Source organism: Tachysurus fulvidraco, chromosome 5 (genome assembly GCF_022655615.1).
Source record: "Tachysurus fulvidraco isolate hzauxx_2018 chromosome 5, HZAU_PFXX_2.0, whole genome shotgun sequence".
NCBI lineage: Eukaryota > Metazoa > Chordata > Actinopteri > Siluriformes > Bagridae > Tachysurus > Tachysurus fulvidraco.
Window position 1 is genome coordinate 24,787,225 of NC_062522.1, and position 18,697 is coordinate 24,805,921.

Genomic DNA, 18,697 nt, shown 5'->3' on the forward strand with positions numbered 1-18,697 from the left:
AGCTGCAACATGTTTAGTAATTCTTCCTCTGTCATTAGCATTAATTTTACTTGTGATAAGTGTATGTTAGTTAGATCCCTGATGGAGAAGATCTTAACTATAGAGGTGCTCATCCAGACACCAGAGAGGGATAGCGATAGTTTTTGTAGGGAAAAATCTGGTGAAGTTAGTAACCCTTCAACTCCAGCGTTAGAGCCTTCACAGCGGTGTGAATGGGTTACAACTCGACTTCACATGTCTAACAGGTTTGCTCTCCTCAGTGAAGCACCCGCTGAGAAACCTGAAAGAGCACTGGTTATAGGAGACTCCATCTTAAGGCATGTGAAATTTGCTAGTCCTTTATGGGCGCCAGCAGCACTGGTTAGGTGTATTCTGGGATCCAAGGCACCGGACATAGCAGGGTTTTAGGCAAGCATAGGTACTCAAAGGTAGTTTTCCATGTAGTAGCTAACAAAATACAGTGCTTTGCAAAAGTATTCATACCCACTGACCTTTTTCACATTTTGACATGTTACAACCACAAACAAAAATGAATTTTATTAGGATTTTATGTGATAGACCAACACAAAGTGGCACATAATTGTGAAATGGAAGGAAAATCATAAATGGTGTCCAAATTTTTTTACAAATAATTAACTGAAAAGTGTGGCGTGCATTTGTATTCGGCCCCACTGAGTCAATACTTTGTAGAACCACCTTTCACTGCAATTACAACTGCAAGACTTTTGGGGTATGTCTCTACCAGCTTTGCACATCTAGTGAGTGAATTTTTTGCCCATTCTTCTTTGCAAAATAGCTCAAGCTCAGTCAGATTGGATGGCGAGCGTCGGTGAACAGAGATTTTCAAGTCTCGCCACAGATTCTCAGTTGGATTTAGGTCTGGACTTTGACTGGGGCATTTTAACACATGAATATGCTTTGATCTAAACCTGTTTGTAGCTCTGGCTGTATGTTTAGTTTCATTGTCTTGCTTGGTCATTGTCTGGGGCGGTGAACCTCCGCATCAGTCTCAAGTCTTTTGCAGACTCTAACAGGTTTTCATCTAAGATTGCCCTGTATTTAGCTCCATCCATCTTCCCATCAACTCTGACCAGCTTCCCTGTCCTTGCTGAAGAAAAGCATCCACACAACATGATGCTGCCACCACCATGTTTCACAGTGGGGATGGTGTGTTCAGGGTGATTTGCAGTGTTAGGTTTCTGCCACACATAATGTTTTTAATTTTGGCCAAAAAGTTACATTTTGTACATTTCTTCCACATGCTTGCTGTGTCCCCCACATGGCTTGTCGCAAACTGCAAACAGGATTTCTTATTGCCACTCTTCCATAAAGACCAGATTTGTGGAGTGCACAACTGATAATTGTGTCCTGTGGCCAGATTCTCCTACCTGAGATGTGGATCTCTGCAGCTCTTCCAGAGTTACCATGGACTTCTTGGCTGCTTCTCTGATTAATGCTCCCCTTGCACGGCCTGTCAGTTTAGGTGGACATCCATGTCTTGTTAGGCTTGCAGTTGTGCCATACTCTTTCCATTTCCGTATGATGGATTGTACAGTGCTCCGTGAGATGTGCAAGGCTTGCGATATTAATATATAACCTAGTGAGGTGTGTTTCAAAAAGATGAACCGATTCTCATTGAAGCTTTGTATCGTTCTGGCAAAATCACGTGACCAATGACGTCCGAAGTTTCGTTTCGAACACACCCACGTGACCGCTTCGATATCTGATTCAAAGGTTTAAAATCGTGCACGACATTCGGCGCGCCCTCGTGTGTTGTATTGGAGTATTACATGGAATATATTACTGTATAGCAAGTTTAGGAGAGCCTGTTACAAAAAAATCGCGTTCTGAAATGTGGGAACAATTTCAATTGATTTAGCCCAATAAGGTGGATATATATGGTTTTGTTGTGAAGCTTATATTTATAATTTAATTCTCACTCATCACTGGGCAATTATATGATTCAATGTAACATTTCATGTCGTATATTTTGTCATATATATATATATATATATATATATATATATATATATATATATATATATATATATATATATATATATATATATTATTGGATAGTAGTAATAAGTTTAAAAATATAGGAATGCAAGAAAAGCCTTTTGTGCACCACTTAATACCATGATCTTTTTTTTAAATGGTTCGCACTTTATAATTTTGAGACAAGGTCTATCCTTAATTTGTTTTAAGGTCCAGTGTTTGATTTGCTCCCAGCAGCTGGCCTATAATATTAATAATACATCATCCATGTCACTCATTCAAGAACACTTACATGTCCGTTTCACGAGCTCACACTTACAAATAAGACTGTGTATCTATATAGTCATGCTGAACGGGTGGACACCTGATTGCTGACTGTTAATAAAATATAATTAAGCACAAAGTTTCCGTCTAGCCTACAGTACAGTAGTCTGTAAGGCAGATTTATAATCGTGTAAAAGTGTATCTGCACTTATGTACCTTCAACATTCATGAGTTTGAACAGTCAATGTCCACATTCACCATAAAAAAGTTATCTTTATTACATTTTTGTTTGGAGTTACCATGCCTATGCAATGGAACATGATTTGGTCATGTATTTAATATATTGATTAATTTATTTACTAATCTATCCTTAATATGTCAATCCATTAATTTTTGCTTCTAAAATAAATACGTTGTTTGATTGTGGAACATTCTGTGATAGCTTTCACCAGCAGAGGTCCTCATGGAGCTCTTATTTGAAAAGCTTTGAGAAATGAACCTTTTTCCGATACAATTGGGTTGAAAGCTTCACTGCTTCAGGAAAGCTTCACTTGGACATCACTAATATAACCTAACCCTGCTTTAAACTTCTCCACAACTTTATCCCTGACCTGTCTGGTGTGTTCTTTGGTCTTCATGATGCTGTTTCTTCATTAATGTTCTCTAACACACTTCTGAGGGCTTCACACAATAGCTGTATTTATACTGAGATTAAATTACACACAGGTGCACTCTATTTACTAATTAGGTGACTTCTGAAGGCAGTTGGTTTCACTGGATTTTAGTTAGGGGTATTAGAGTAAAGGGGGCTGAATACATATGCACACCACACCTTTCAGATATTTCTTTGTAAAAAAAAATTGGACACCATTTATAATTTTTATTCCACTTCGCAATTATGTGCCACTTCCTTGCTGTCTATTTCATAAAATCCCAATAAAATACATTTTTGTTTGTGGTTGTAACATGTCAAAATGTGGAAAAGTTCAGTGCATAGGAATACTTTTGCAAGACACTCTACGCCTTCCTCAGTCAGCGAGTACTAAGAGTAATATTGTAGTGAAGGTGATGTCCGATGCTGTAGGATCCTCTGGCCCCATCCCAATGTGGCATGGTTGCAGCATATAGCAGGTTATGCTCGCTAAACTGCTGGATCTCCAGGTGGTGCTCTGAAAACAATGTGGGCTTCATAGATAATTGGAGCACTTTTGAGGGCAAGGCTGGCATGTTAGGATGGGACGGTGTTCATACTATTCAGGAAGGTGCTGCTCTCATTTCTTGCAGCAAAGCACAGGCCTAGTTAACTGGTGACAATCCGGAGCCAAGACCAGGGAGCAGACAATTAGAATAATCTGACCATTCACCAATCACCTAGGGTTTACAATACAGAGACTTAGTCTGAGACTTATAAAACTATAAACACTCAGAAAATTGTTTTAGTAACCTTATTAGCATAAAATTAGATCATAATCACCAATAATCTAGACATATGTTTAACCTATTCGAAGTTCTTCATACTAAAATACATATGTAACCACAAAAAATAAGTCTACTGAGTCAATTCCTCTAAATGTTTTTTATAGACCTCCAGATCATATTCTGAATTCCTCTGTAAATTTGCAGCTTTAATTTCAAACCTAGTTCTAATTTCTTTAGACAAAGCAGTAATCGTTGGAGACTGGAGAACAGCAGTTGTTTCCATCTTAGATTCAGTAGTGGTTAACCAGAATGTAATAGGACCCACTCATAACGGAGGTCACACTCTTGATCTCATCCTAACCCTCGGATTACATGTAAAAAATATAGTCACAGTGCCTCGGTCAAAAGCTATTTCAGACCATTATCTCATTTCTTTTATATTTGATCATTGATATTTGCAATTTGACATGTCACGGTGATAAATATATCAAATACGGTGATAAATATATCAGTGTTTTACTACACCCTAGATATTGTAGCTCCACTACAATATCTATTAGTAATCAGAGAGAAAAAACTTTAAAACAATCAGCTAGGAAATTAAAATGTAAATGGCCTCAAACTAAATTATCAGTATTTCGATTGACATGTAAGGAAAGCCTTCATATCTACAAAAAAAATATTTTAACACTGCTTGAGCTTTGTGTTTCTCTATTGAAGATAATCAATAAGTAATTGTATTGTGTCAAACTATAGGCCAATATCAAACCTCCCCTTTATCTCCAAGATCCTAAAAAAGGTTGCAGCACAGCAGTTATGCTCATACCTACATATTCCTGACATGTATAAGTCTGGATTTAAGCCTCATCATAGCACAGAGACAGCACTGGTTTAAGTTATAAATGACCTGTTAATGGACACTGATCAGGGTTGTGTCTCTTTGCTGGTGTTTCTTGACCTTAGTGCAGCTTTTGATACCATCGTCTATGCTATTTTACTTGATAGGCTAGAACAAGTTGTTGGTGTTAAAGGGACAGCCCTCTCCTGACTCAGGTCTTATTTGACTAAACACTATCAGTTCATAGATCTAAATGGTGACTACTCTATACAAACTAAGGTAATGTTCAGTATTTCACAAAGTTCTGTATTAGGCCCATTGCTTTCTTCTTTATATTTCCTAGCCCTTTGTGAAATTATTCGTAAACATAATATTAGTTTCTATAATGGCTCCTGAACATTTTCTTCTGATTATAAAACATGCTCAACTGATGTCACAACATTTATTGTCTTCTTTTAAGGGTTGTGGACAGTCAACATTATAAGCAGCATATAAACCCAAGAGACGTTAGGAGACAATTTCCAGTCAAATATTTTGATAATCTTACATTTCTTTTTCCATGTGCAACTCTATGCATTTCTAGCTGTCTGCATATATTCAAAACCAACACAGCTAGCATAGTCACATGACAAATTAGAAATGCTAATGTTACTCATTTGCTCACCTATAGGTTTCACTATTACCAAAATAACATAAAATTATGTAACTCAAATATAATTTGCCAATGTATATCATGTTATACAACATTTATAGTAAACAAAACATCTTTGCAGATATTAACAAATGTTTAGAAATATTTTTTAATCTGTGACAGCTACAGTTTCCAGTTTTATGTGCAGCTATATGTTTCCGCTGTCAGATATGAGTCACCAGCTTAATAAGATTGAAGATTGTGTGAAGGAAATCAGACAGTGGATTCTTACTAACTTCCTTCTGCTTAACTCTGACAAGACAGAAGTGCTCTTTCTAGGACCACAGGCAAACAGATGTAAGCTTTCTGATTACAGAGTAACTCTGGGTAGTCTTTCTCTTTCATCATGTGCAGTAGTAAAAGACCTTGGTGTGCTTATTGACGCCGGTCTCTAATTTGAAGCTCACATAAATAATATAAGAAGAGTAGTCTTCTTTCATATTAGAAATATTGCTAAGATAAAAATATGAAATTATTACCTGATGCATAAACACTAGTTCATGCATTTGCTACCTCTAGTTTGGATTATTGTAATCCTTTACTGTCTGGATGTTCCAGGAGGAGCATGTGAACACATCACCACTATCTTATCCACATTTCATTGGCTCCCAGTCAAATTTCCCATTAATTATAAAATACTTACCTATAAAGCACTTAATGGTTACACACCACAGTACCTGAGTGATCTTTTGTTTTTTTACGATCAAAAGGTGCAGGCTATTTGGTGTTACCTCAAGTACAAAAGTCTCCAATGGGGGGTAGAGCTTTTTCTTACAGAGCCCCACAATTATGGTACAGCCTTCCAATTAGTGTTCGGGACTCAGACACAGTCTCAGTGTTTAAGTCCAGGCTAAAAACACATTTGTTTAGTTTAGCTTTTTATGAATAGATGTTCTTAGGTAAAGGAGCAGATCTGGAGGGTTCATGGGCAAAAATTGTATGGCGAACTGAGATATCTGGATGCTGTCCCCTTACCACCCCAACAAGTTGCTCAGGTTTGCAGACTGTGGAATGGTGAGACATTTTATGTCCCAGGAAAACCTCATGTTCATGTCACCTTCTGGCTGTAGCCTTTTAGTTATTGCACATAATGTACATTGTCCATCACCTTATTACAATCATGCCTAACATCTCCCCTCCCTCCCTCTCTCTCTTGCTCTCTTTCTTTCTGTCTCTCTATCAAGCTATGCATGCCATTCCCAAGCTTCTGAATTCCTAGTCTGATCGTGTCTTCATATGAAACTTCGTCAATCCTGACGTTTTACCCCTGGTTGGAGTCTCATCACCTGGTGGTCATTTTTCCGGGGATTGTCTGCAGTGTTTTGATATGTCACATGCCAATTTTTTGATTCCGCTTATTTTGGGGGTGGGGCTGCACGTGATGTTAAGTGACGTCAGCAAAATACACGTGACACAGTTCACTCATTGTGGTAATTATGATTCCACACACTTTGAAGGCAAAGTTACATGTGACATCACATGACATCATCAGTTTTCCCGTGAGGCGGTTCCCCTCATTGTGCTAAGCATTTTGATATATCACATGTCCATGTTAAGGTAATTTTTGATTTTGCTTATTTTGGGGGCGGGGCTGCACTTGACGTCACCAGAATACCCGTTGGGTGCCAATACTTTTGGAGCTGAGCGGCTAGTGAGGGTTTTGACCTTTCGTGTGAATACTGTAGTCATTTTGGGAATCTACTTAACATTATACTACATAGTACAATACATACAATTTTTAATGTATGTATTGCACTTTCGATAGATCCATCTATTGATATGGGATAGACGGGAAATTGAAAGGCCCGAGTTATAAACATCCAATTTTATAATGTGTTTCTATGGAAAAAAAAAGGCCAACTTGTGATTCCGTATCTGGATTGTCAGAATTCCGATCGCTTAGAAAAGTAAAAGCAACAAACTTCAGACCAGGATCAACGACATATTCGATTTAATAAACAGCTTATAATATTATACAAGCAATATAAAAAATTACTATAAAATTATACAAGCAAACATAATACTCTATGTTATCCATGACCATACAGCAAGATCAAAATGAGTAACTTGTCAGAAAACCGAAGTGTCTTTATGGATAAAAAAGACCCAAATGCAGGAAAGCTAAATTAAAAAAAAAAAAAAAGACCAAACTAAAACAAAGCAAACACAAGGATTCCACACTGTAAATACTGAAGACAATTAGACACATAAGGGACCGGTGTGCTGAGGTGGGAAGGAACAGACAAGGGCGTGGTAGACACGCAAACACATGAACATGTCAACAAAAGGCACATGGCAAAAGTCTGGGCTAGATCCCGACATAACTGGGAGAAATTACATCAGAATGCTGACATATATGGTGCATTTCTGAGGAAAAATACAAGAAGTGCAAGGAAAGATGTATCAATTCTGAGATTTAAAGTAAGAAAAAGTTGTAATTATCTTTTATTATTTTTTAAACAAGGCGGAACCAAGCTTCCATATCCCAGTTTTGCTCTCATTACAGATGCCATTATCACTAAAAGAGGTGTTAACTGTCAACAATCCCCACCCATTCTTCTCGTATTGCCCAGTAAGTGTACAAGTGTTTTAGATTTTGATTCATTGTCAGGACTTGTGCTTGGACATTTTCTGCCGGAACATTAGGGGCGTTCTGGCAGTGTGTTCTGTGTCACATGTCTCATCAATACTCACTTGTTTGTATTGGACTCATTATTATGTCTATTTATTTCCCCCATGTTGCGTGTAGCTTTTGGAGTCCTCGTGCGTGAGGCTTTTGTGTCAATTTATGTATCATGTTTTGCCGGTTATTGTGCTCATGAATTTATGTTCCCTGTCTGTTACTTTTGTTATTCATTTTTTTATTTAACTTGTTATCCCTGCATTTAAATCTGTGTTTATCCAAGCCTTCACTGACAGTAGGCCACTTACAGACCCAGCGGGATACTCCAAGCTTACCTATTGGCTTCAGGAGTGAAATTTTTCTTCCTTTTTTTTTTTTTTGGTTGTTTTATTTGTTTGGTGTCTGTGATTTTGCCTCGTTCCTGTTCCTTTTTCCCCCTGCTGGATATGTCTTTTTTCCCTATCCTCTCTTCTCCGGTGGGGACACGATCTGGTTTGGGCAAACTGTGGAGGATGTTTAAACTCCCTTCCGCCCTTTCAGGTCATACGTCTGTCTGTGGCTTGGCTGGGGTTGTCGTGCTCCCCTTCTGCTAGGCTGTGGATGTCGCTCTCCCTTTCTGCTAGGCTGTGGACTTTGCTTGGCCCTTCTGCTCGGCTGTGGATGTCGCTCGGCCCCCTCTGGCTATGCTGCCAGGTGCTTCGCTCCACCCAACTGCCTTGCCGTGGGTGTCGCTCCCCTCACTTGCCTTGCCCTGTGCCTTACTCTCACCACTTGCCTCGATGTGTGCCTCGCTCCAGCCACCTGCCCTGCCATGTGCCTTGCTCCCCCCTCCTGGATCTCACCAGAATTTTTTCCGCATGTGTACCCTGTGCCAGCTCGTGTCTCCTGTGCATAAATCCACTACTGAATCCTCACAAAATCCTGCTTAAGCTCTCCACACATTAATCTAAGAACTCTTTTAATTTTAACATTAATTGACTTCTGTCAAAAAGGGTTTGCATGCCTGTCAGAAAGTACAGCAAATATAGCCAGCGACAGGCACTTTCAAACAGAATTGCAGACAATGGTGGAAAATATTTATTTAGTAGATTAAAAAAAATACCCCAAATAGTACCAAAAATAGAGCAAGTTAAAATAATGCAGTGGTTCATAGATTTTGTCAATTCAAAATAAAAACATATGCACTTGTATCTATATCAAATTTCCTCATACAAATTTGTTTAAAAAGCTGTTTATTTTAAAAAGCTATGGAGATATTTTTATTGTGAATGCAAATATTCTGAACATCCAAAAGTCACAATTGTAGTAAAATCGTAAAAGTTAAATATATCAGTATCAATATATGTATTATTATTATTATTATTATTATTATTATTATTATTAGTAGTAGTAGTAGTAGTAGTAGTAGTAGTAGTAGTAATAGTAGTCTAATTATAATCTGTAAAATTGTCTATAGTCTGTGAGTGTGTGTGCATGTTGTTCTGTGATGGTTTGGCACCCCATCCAACGTATCTCAGTGCTATTATGCTGAGTCCACTGAGATAGAATCCAGTCATAAAATGTAACACTGACAAACCATGCTGGAATATTACTATGAAATACCTGATTATACACCAATTTATTTAATTTCAGCCGATGCTACTTCAGAATATCAGAATTTCTTACTGTTATTTATTTCTCAGACAACACATTTCAGCATCACTCATTTCAACATTGTGTCATGTGCAAGTGATCATGATAAAGCTTCTTGCTTTGTTCCACAGCCTTTCGTCCCTCTGGTGTTTGTCAATGATAATTGATGTTCAGCCAATGTACAATCTAAATTTATAGTTCTAATCAGCAAGTCAAATAGTATTGCAAATGTAAATGATCAAAAATAAAGATTATCGCCTAATCAATAGCTCAGTGCAACATTAAAATTGATATCTATTATGGATTAATAGCATCACTGACAAATCTATTTGGAATTTACAATATACATTATGCAAAGATTGTGAAATCAGTATGCCACTATGTCAGTATGCTTTGTCTAAAAATGCATGACACTGAATCTCTGAGTCCTTTCCCTCTCAACTCTGTGCGTAGACAGAGACAGACAGAGATATCTATACACTCACACCGGCTTTATCTCCATTAGCAACCCCAGCATTTCAACTCTCTGTCTGTTGTTAATGTACAATGTTCTGCTGCTGATGAAATGTTTTAGCAAAGACAGCTTGGAGAGTACATTTGAGAGTACATCTTTTTAGGGGTAGGCTATATGGCTATACATTTTTGTTTGTACTCCATATTGGTTAAGGAAGTGTTCCTTGCAATTAAAAAAAGAAATATTTTTAGGCCCTGGAATAAAATAAAAGCACACATCAATACATACACTATTTGTCCATTTCCACAGTAGATAAACAAACCAGTAAAATCTTTACTTGCACTGTTACTCTTAAGTTAGACATCTATATAATAACAGAAAAGTTAAGTTAAACAAAAGTTTGGTCAATTGAGTATGATAACTTGATTATATTAATGTGATCAGCTCTTTTAAAATCACTCTTCAATAAACTGGGTTTTAATAAACACGTGATATGATAGCTCCAAATTTATGATAGTGGTATATGTTTTTGTTATCAGACACTGGGTTCAGTGACATTCAATTAATTCAATATTAAAAGTTTTTTATTTTTTATTTTAAATTTCTGTTTCTGTTTTAGAGACAGATGGACGGAAGTTGAAAAGCATCCAGAGAAGCACAGAGACAGGATTAGCTGTGGATATGCCCAGTCGCACAGTTCGACAGGCCAGTCATGAATCTATAGAAGACAGTATGAACAGCTATGGCTCTGAAGGAAAGTAAGTATTACTGCCCATCACTCATTTCATGTCATTTCCAAGCTGTTTGCTGCAGTCACTCAACAGTATTAAAACAACCAATGCAGCATATATTGTATGCCAACATTGGGCCAGTGAGGGCCAATGTCACACTGAAGTGCAAACCCTAAATGGGCCAATGTAGGTGGCCCACATCTGGAAATTCCCCATGCACCATTGGGGCAGCCCCCCAAAAATCATAACTAGCAATTACCACCCCACAACTCATTATTTATACCATGATCAACAGAAATAATCTTTTAGGCTCCCGTAATGAAATTAATAACACACAAAATCAATACAAAAGAAAACACAGACAGACTCATTACACATACACCTTAGACAGAGAGACAACTAGATAGACAACTAACAGTGAAGCAAACCCATTAACAATTTGACGCCCCATGTTCAAACCAAACCTACCCATGCCTTAAGTGTTTCTTTAGCTTTCAGTGTCCTGCCAGAGTCAAGCCTTTGTTCACTGATTTGATTTCCTGATTTGACCATAGGTCCTGTTTTTTTGCCTTGCCTGTTTGTACATTGTATTTTTTGCATTTAGAATATGCTTCATATTTTTGGATTGTTTTTGGATTATTATGATTATTAATAATACTCCACCACCTGTGCTTGCACCTGCTTCTGTGAATCCTTCATGACAAATATTCGTAAAATTTCAAGATGAATGCCTTGATCAATGGATATGATGTAATTTTGTTTTAATTAATACTAATTATACATTTTGTTCTAGTATGGTTTAGTCTCAAAGCATCAAGCATGTTAAGTATGCATACAACACATTTTCTAATGGTTTCCTATCACAAAATGGGTGCCTCCATGGGAACAGAAATTAGACCCAAATGCAAAGATAGCATAAAAAACTGTGGATTTATTAAAAAGAACAGAAATACAAACACAGTGAAACACTGGGTGGAAAACTTGCTGACGGAAATACAAAATTACAAATACTAAACCAAAAACACGAACAAAACCAGGAGGCCAAGGATGAGGTCATCAGTAAAACATAAGGAGCAGGTGTCATGAGGTGGGAACAGGATTAGAGGATCTGGTGGGGCAAACACACGTGAGAACACAAAACATAAACAAAAGCACATGGCACGAGACAAACAAATGCCTGAATGCTACTTGGTGTTCTAGCAGGGAATTTACAGAGCCATAGTGACTCTAATTAGAAAGTAACTATCAAATAATTAATTTGAACCAATAATTTTAATAAATCATCACATTTTAAAGGTTGGGCTTAAATGGAAAATAGTAGGTGACATGCTGTTTTTTACCAGATTCTGAATACAGCTGTCCCATTTAAACATTTTTTGCCATTTGCATTAACTGTGTGTTTGTTGTAGTGTTCAAAGCTATTTAAGTATTGGGCACAAATGAAAGAAGTGTGTTATATTTATTTTATCAGTTCATAATTTAAAAAGGAAACAATAAAATTTTCCCTTGAATTTTTTTTTAAAGTAAACACGGTGTAAACAGGAAGTTATCCAAAGAAAGGGTGACATTTTAGAATGTAAAAACTTATCTGTAAAAAAAACAAAAGATTTGTTGTGCTGAACATAAAATATAAATTATAAAAATGCAGGGGCAATGCAAGAATATAGTGGCCAGATTTGTGTGACAGATTTTCCTTTTGGTTAGGGTGAGGTTTAGGGCATTCATAAAATGAGAAAAGAGGGTTTATGCTCTGCAAATACTGGACCTTTTTATACAGAACAAATTCCTCATATCTTGTATGAAAACTGTTTCTCTGAAAGAGTTAAGGAGACACCATGGCATTGATGATATGGAAAAACTGGTGTGACACCATTGTCTGAAGGATATGTGGAAACACACAAATTCTTCTGGCCAACAAGAGGTCAGGTGATGTAGCAAGACACATCAGCAAGATAAAAAGGCATCTACATTATTGAATCCCCAGATTTTATTGTCTGAATGAAGACATACAGTGGTGTGAAAAAGTGTTTGCCTCCTTCCTGATTTATTTTTTATTTTTTTGCACGTTTGTCACACTTTAATATTTCAGATCATCAAACAAATTTAAATATTAGTCAAAGATAACAAGTAAACACAACATGCAGTTTATAAACGAAGATTTTTATTATTAATGGAAAACAAAATCCAAACCTACATGGCCCTGTGTGAAAAAGTGCTTGTCCATCCATCCATCCATCCATCTTCTACCGCTTATCCGGGGCCGGGTCGCGAGGGCAGCAGACTAAGCAGGGATGCCCAGACTTCCCTCTCCCCAGACACTTCCTCCAGCTCTTCCGGGGGAATACCGAGGCGTTCCCAGGCCAGCCGAGAGACATAGTCCCTCCAGCGTGTCTTAGGTCTTCCTTGGGGCCTCCTCCCAGTTGGACATGCCCGGAACACCTCCCCAGGGAGGCGTCCAGGAGGCATCCGAAACAGATCCCCGAGCCACCTCAGCTGACTCCTCTCGATGTGGAGGAGCAGCGGCTCTACTCTGAGCTCCTCCCGAGTGACCGAGCTCCTCACCCTATCTCTAAGGGGGCGTCCAGCCACCCTATGGAGGAAACTCATTTCTTTTTCCTTGCGGCTCAGCTCTTTCTTCACCACAACAGACCAGTATATCGACCGCATCACTGCAGAAGATACACCGATCCGCCTGTCGATCTCCCGCTCCATCCTTCCCTCACTCGTGAACCTTAAACTCCTCCACTTGAGGCAGGAGCTCTCCGACAACCTGAAGGGGACAAGCCACCCTTTTCTGGCTGAGAACCATGGCCAAGGACTTGGAGGTGCTGATTCTCTTCCCCGCTGCTTCACACTCAGCTGCAAACCATCCCAGTGCACACTGAAGGTCCTGATTTGAGGAAGCCAAAAGGACAACATCATCTGCAAAAAGCAGTGACGAAATCCTGTGGTCCCCAAAACGGACTCCCTCCGGCCCCCGACTGCACCTAGAAATCCTGTCCATATAAATAATGAACAGGACCGGTGACAAAGGGCAGCCCTGTCGGAGTCTAGCTTGCACTGAGAACAAGTCTGACTTACTGCCGGCTATGCGAACCAAACTCCTGTTCCGGTCATATAGGGACCGGACAGCCCTTAGCAGAGGGCCCCGGACCCCATACTCCCAGAGCACCCCCCACAGGTCACCACGAGGGACACAGTCGAATGCCTTCTCCAAATCCACAAAGCACATGTGGACAGGTTAGGCAAACTCCCATGAACCCTCCAGCAACCTGGCGAGGGTATAGAGATGGTCCAGTGTTCCACGACCGGGACGAAATCTGCATTGTTCCTCCTGAATCCGAGGTTCGACTATCGGCCGAATTCTCCTCTCCAGTACCCTGGCATAGACTTTTCTGGGAAGGCTGAGGAGTGTGATCCCCCTGTAGTTGGAACACACCCTCTGGTCCCCCTTCTTAACCAAAGGCACTGTCCCCAGGCGCCACGCTATATTGCAGAGGCGTGTTAACCAAGACAGCCCCACAACATCCAGAGACTTGAGGTACCCGGGGCGGATCTCATCCACCCCCGGTGCCTTGCCACTGATGAGCTTCTTAACTACCTCAGTGACCTCAGCCCGGGGGATCGACGAGTCCACAACCGAGCCCTCGGCCTCTGCTTCCTCAATGGAACACATGTCGGTGGGGTTGAGGAGATCCTCGAAGTATTCCTTCCATCGTTCCTCGAATGTCCTCAGTCGAAGTCAGCAGATTCCCACTCCCACTGTAAACAGTGTGTGCAGGGCACTGCTTCCCCCTCCTGAGGCACCGGACAGTTTGCTAGAATTTCTTCGAGGCCAACCGATAGTCCTTCTCCATGGCCTCACCGAACTCTTCCCAGACCAGAGTTTTCGCCTCCGCAACCACCCGGGCTGAAGCTCGCTTGGCCCTCCGCTACCTATCAGCTGCCTCCGGAGTCCCCTGAGTCAACCAGGGTCGATAGGAATCCTTCTTTGGCTTGACAGCATTCCTTACTTCCGGGGTCCACCACCAGGTACGGGGATTGCCGCCACGACAGGCACCGGATACCTTATGGCCACAGCTCCAAGCAGCTGTGTCGACAATGGAGGTGGAGAACATGGTCCACTCGGACTCAATGTCTCCAACCTCCCTCGGGATCTTTTTGAAGCTCTGCCGGAGGTGGGAGTTGAAGATCTCTCTGAACGGAGACTCTACCAAACGTTCCCAGCAGACCCTCACAGTACGTTTGGGTCTGCCAAGTCTGTCCAACTTCCTCCCCCGCCATCGGATCCAACTTACCGCCAGGTGGTGATCAGTTGACAGCTTCGCCCCTCTCTTTACCCGAGTGTCCAAGACATACGGCCAGAGGTCAGATGAAACAACCACAACTCTACACTGCCATTTGGCCCATAAGCACAAATAACTGTGAGAGACCTATCCCCGACCCGAAGGCGCAGGGAAACAACCCTCTCGTTCACCGGGGTGAACTCCAACACATGGTGGCTGAGCTGGGGGGCTATGAGCAAGCCCCCACCAGCCCGCCTCCTCTCACCACGGGCAATTCCAGAGTAGTAGAGAGTCCAGCCTCTCTCGATGAGTTGGGTTCCAGAGCCCAAGCTGTGCGTGGAGGCGAGCCCAACTATCTCTAGTCGGTATCTCTCAGCCTCCCGCACCAGCTCAGGCTCCTTCCCCCCCAGTGAGGTGACATTCCATGTCCCTAGAGCCAGACTACGTGTCCGGGGATTGGGTTGCCAAGCCCCCCGCCTTTGATTGCCACCCAATCCACAATGCACTGGCCCCTTACGGTTCCTCCTGCAGGTGGTGGGCCTATGGGAGATCGGCCCCACGTCGCTCCTTCGGGCTGAGCCCGGACAGGCCTCGTGGGGTAAGATCCGGTCACCAGACGCTCGCATGCGAGCCCCAACCCCGGGCCTGGTTTCAGGGTGGGGCCCCGGTTGTGCTATACCGGGCAACGTCACGAACCTTGATTTCGAATTCTTCGTAAGGGGCTTTTTGAACCGCTTTTTGTCTGGCCTGTAACCCAGGACCTGTTTGCCTTGGGAGATCCTAGCAGGGGCAGAAAGCCCCAGGCAACATAGCTCCTAGGATCATTCAGGCACACAAACACCTCCACCACAATAAGGTGGCGGTTCAAGGAGGGGAAAAAATGCTTGTCCCCTAAACCAAATAACTGGTTGGGCCACCCTTAGCAGCAAGAACTGTAATCAAGCGATTGCGATAACTTGCAATGAGTATGTCACAGAACTGTGGAGGAATTTTGGTCCACTCATCTTTGCAGAATTGTTGTAATTCAGCCACATTGGAATGTTTTCAAGCATGAACCACCTTTTAAAGGGCATGCCACAGCATCTGAATAAGATTCAGGTTAGGACTTTGACTAGGCCACTCCAAAGTCTTCATTTTGTGTTTCTTCAGCCATTCAGAGGTGGACTTGCTGGTGTGTTTTGGATTGTCCTGCTGTAGAACTCAAGTTCACTTCAGCTTGAGGTCATGAACAGATGGCCACAAATTGTCCTTTGGAAATTTTTGGTAGACAGCAGAATTCATGGTTGTATTTATCACAGCACATCTTCCAGGTCCTGAAGCAGCAGAACAGCCCCAGACCATCACACTACCAGCACCATATTGTACTGTTGGTATAATTATGTTCTTTTCTGAAATGCAGTGTTACTTTTACACCACATGTAATGGGACACACACCTTTCAAAAATTTCAACTTTTGCCTCGTCAATCCACAGAGTATGTCCCCAAAAGTCTTGGGGATCATCAAGATGTTTTCTGTCAAATCTGAGATGAGCCTTTATATTCTTTTTGCTCAGCAGCTTTTTTTTTGTGTTGGAATTTTTTCCCAGTCTCTTTCTTATGGTGGAGTCATGAACAATTAACTCAGCTGAGACAAATGAGGCCTGCAGATCTTTGGATGTTGTTTTGGGGTCTTTTGTGACATCTTGGAAGAGTGGTCATTGTGCTCTTAGTGTAATTTTGGTGCAAGGGGCCTGGTTTGGTGGGTATAGAAGGTAGTTCTTCGGAGCATGAGAATTGCTCCCAAACTGGTAGATTTACCAATGGAATTTTGCCGCTGCATTTATCACGTAGTATCCACAGCATCAGCATCTTTTAGCTACATTAGCTAATTAGTAGTATTAGTAGTGAAAATACTTCTCAATTTTTATTAAGCTGGTTTCTCTCATCTCTCTTTTACTGAAACAGACAATTGTGTGTCATAAGCATAATACTTAGACCCAAAGGAAGCATATGTAGGAAAAAATCAGCCAGCAAATTAGACTGCCTTGAAAACCTAAACACCAAACTTAGTATGTATAGTGAAGTCACTCTTTACATCGACAAAAGTATAAGGATTAGTCAAAAAAGAAGGAGTCAGGAGATGGGAACTCTAACAACATTTTTTACTTTAAAAAGGAGGATAGTATGATCATTTGTGTCAAAAGCTGGACTAAGGTTAATCAACAACAATAATAATAATCAACACTGATCAGAGGTCAGTAGTACTCACAGTACTTTAACCTGAGCTATCTGTGTGCAACGAATTCTGACTTAGCTATAAGCATAACTGCTGTAATAGTTATAATGCATGGCAGTATTTACATACATAGTAATTTAAAGCTGCTGATCATTTTCTACTGTAGTTACTGAAGCTACTGTAGATATGATTTTATACTTACAAAGTGTACTTGTATTTATATTGTGAAGGGAATAGTCTACCTCTGCCTTTTGAATAATTATATATTTTGAAAATGAACACAAATAAGGGTAAGATTAAGTCAAAATAATGTCCTCAGAACATAAGTCTATATTTATTAATTTTACATTTTATTGATGATAGGGACACTTATAAAATATTGAATAATTAACATAGCCTTGTGCTTTCCCTTCCAGTCTTCATTTTAGCGGAGTGTGTTTGGCTTCAGATGCTCAGTTCAGTGATTTTTTGGATGGCATGGGCCCAGCACAGTTTGTGGGTAGACAGACATTGGCCACAACCTCAATGGGTAAGTTTTTGTTATTTTAATTGTGTGATCCATGTTAATGTTGCATTTACATGAATACATATAAAAGCAAAGAAATAACATCATATGGCAGACATGTTCTCTTAAAGAATCTTACAAATGTAGGTAAAATCACTATTTGGCCAACAATTTGTGGATACCTGACCATCACCTCCATATGTGGGCTTCCCCAAATTGCTAGCACAAAATTAGAATTATACAACTATATTTTTCTCTGTGCTATATAAGTATTATTTCCCTTCACTGAGTCCTAAACTCCACCCCACTGTGTGGGGGTGGGGCTGGGTAGGGAGGCGGATGTGTGTATGTCGGTTGGTAATCGGCTACATCTTGAATGGGATGTTCAAACAAGTATATGAATGTCATATCAAAGAATGAAAGTCAGAACGACAAAATTTTTGCCACATAATGTACATAACTGTTAAAGGAACCACAACAAGAATAAGTTCACTGGAAAAAAAGGTTTGTGCATTTTGCACTCAAATGTATTGATACAGTGCATTTATATGTGTGTGCATTTTAGGTGATGTGGAGATAGGGCTGATGGAAAGGAATGGACATTTGGAGGTTGAAATCATTAAGGCTAGAGGACTCATCATAAAACCTGGCTCCAGAGGTCCTCCAGGTGAATCACTTATCAAATAAAGTTGACTTTCTTTTTAAGACAACTTGTAATGGACTACTCCACTGATGTTCATGTGTGGCTCATTGCTTTTTTTTTTTTCTTCTTTGACTCCGCAATACCACTACTACATATCTCCACACGCCTCTTTTAGCTACAGTAGGTACTTAGAAAAAGACAGAAAAATACAACATAGATAAACCAACAAATTTTCACCCTTTGTGTTTTAAACCACTTTAAAGCACTTCAAACTAAATCATTAACTTTAATGCCTTATTTTAACTCTGTGGCTCCTCTGTGGTTCTTTGTCTCTGTCTGTGTGTGAGCCATATGCACAAGCTACTTGTGTGCAGGCACAATCTCTGTGCAGGTCAGAT

The 18,697-nt window shown here is 40.3% G+C and overlaps 1 protein-coding gene across 1 annotated transcript in view; it reads left to right on the top strand.

Annotated features, from left to right (window-relative positions):
* Positions 1-18,697, top strand: part of rims4 (regulating synaptic membrane exocytosis 4) — a 40,073-nt gene that overhangs the window by 12,043 nt on the left and 9,333 nt on the right. The window contains exons 2-4 of the mRNA XM_027147152.2: positions 10,539-10,677; positions 17,568-17,680; positions 18,222-18,323. Coding sequence (XP_027002953.1) covers positions 10,539-10,677; positions 17,568-17,680; positions 18,222-18,323 — 354 coding nt within the window. The remainder of the gene's footprint in view (positions 1-10,538; positions 10,678-17,567; positions 17,681-18,221; positions 18,324-18,697) is intronic.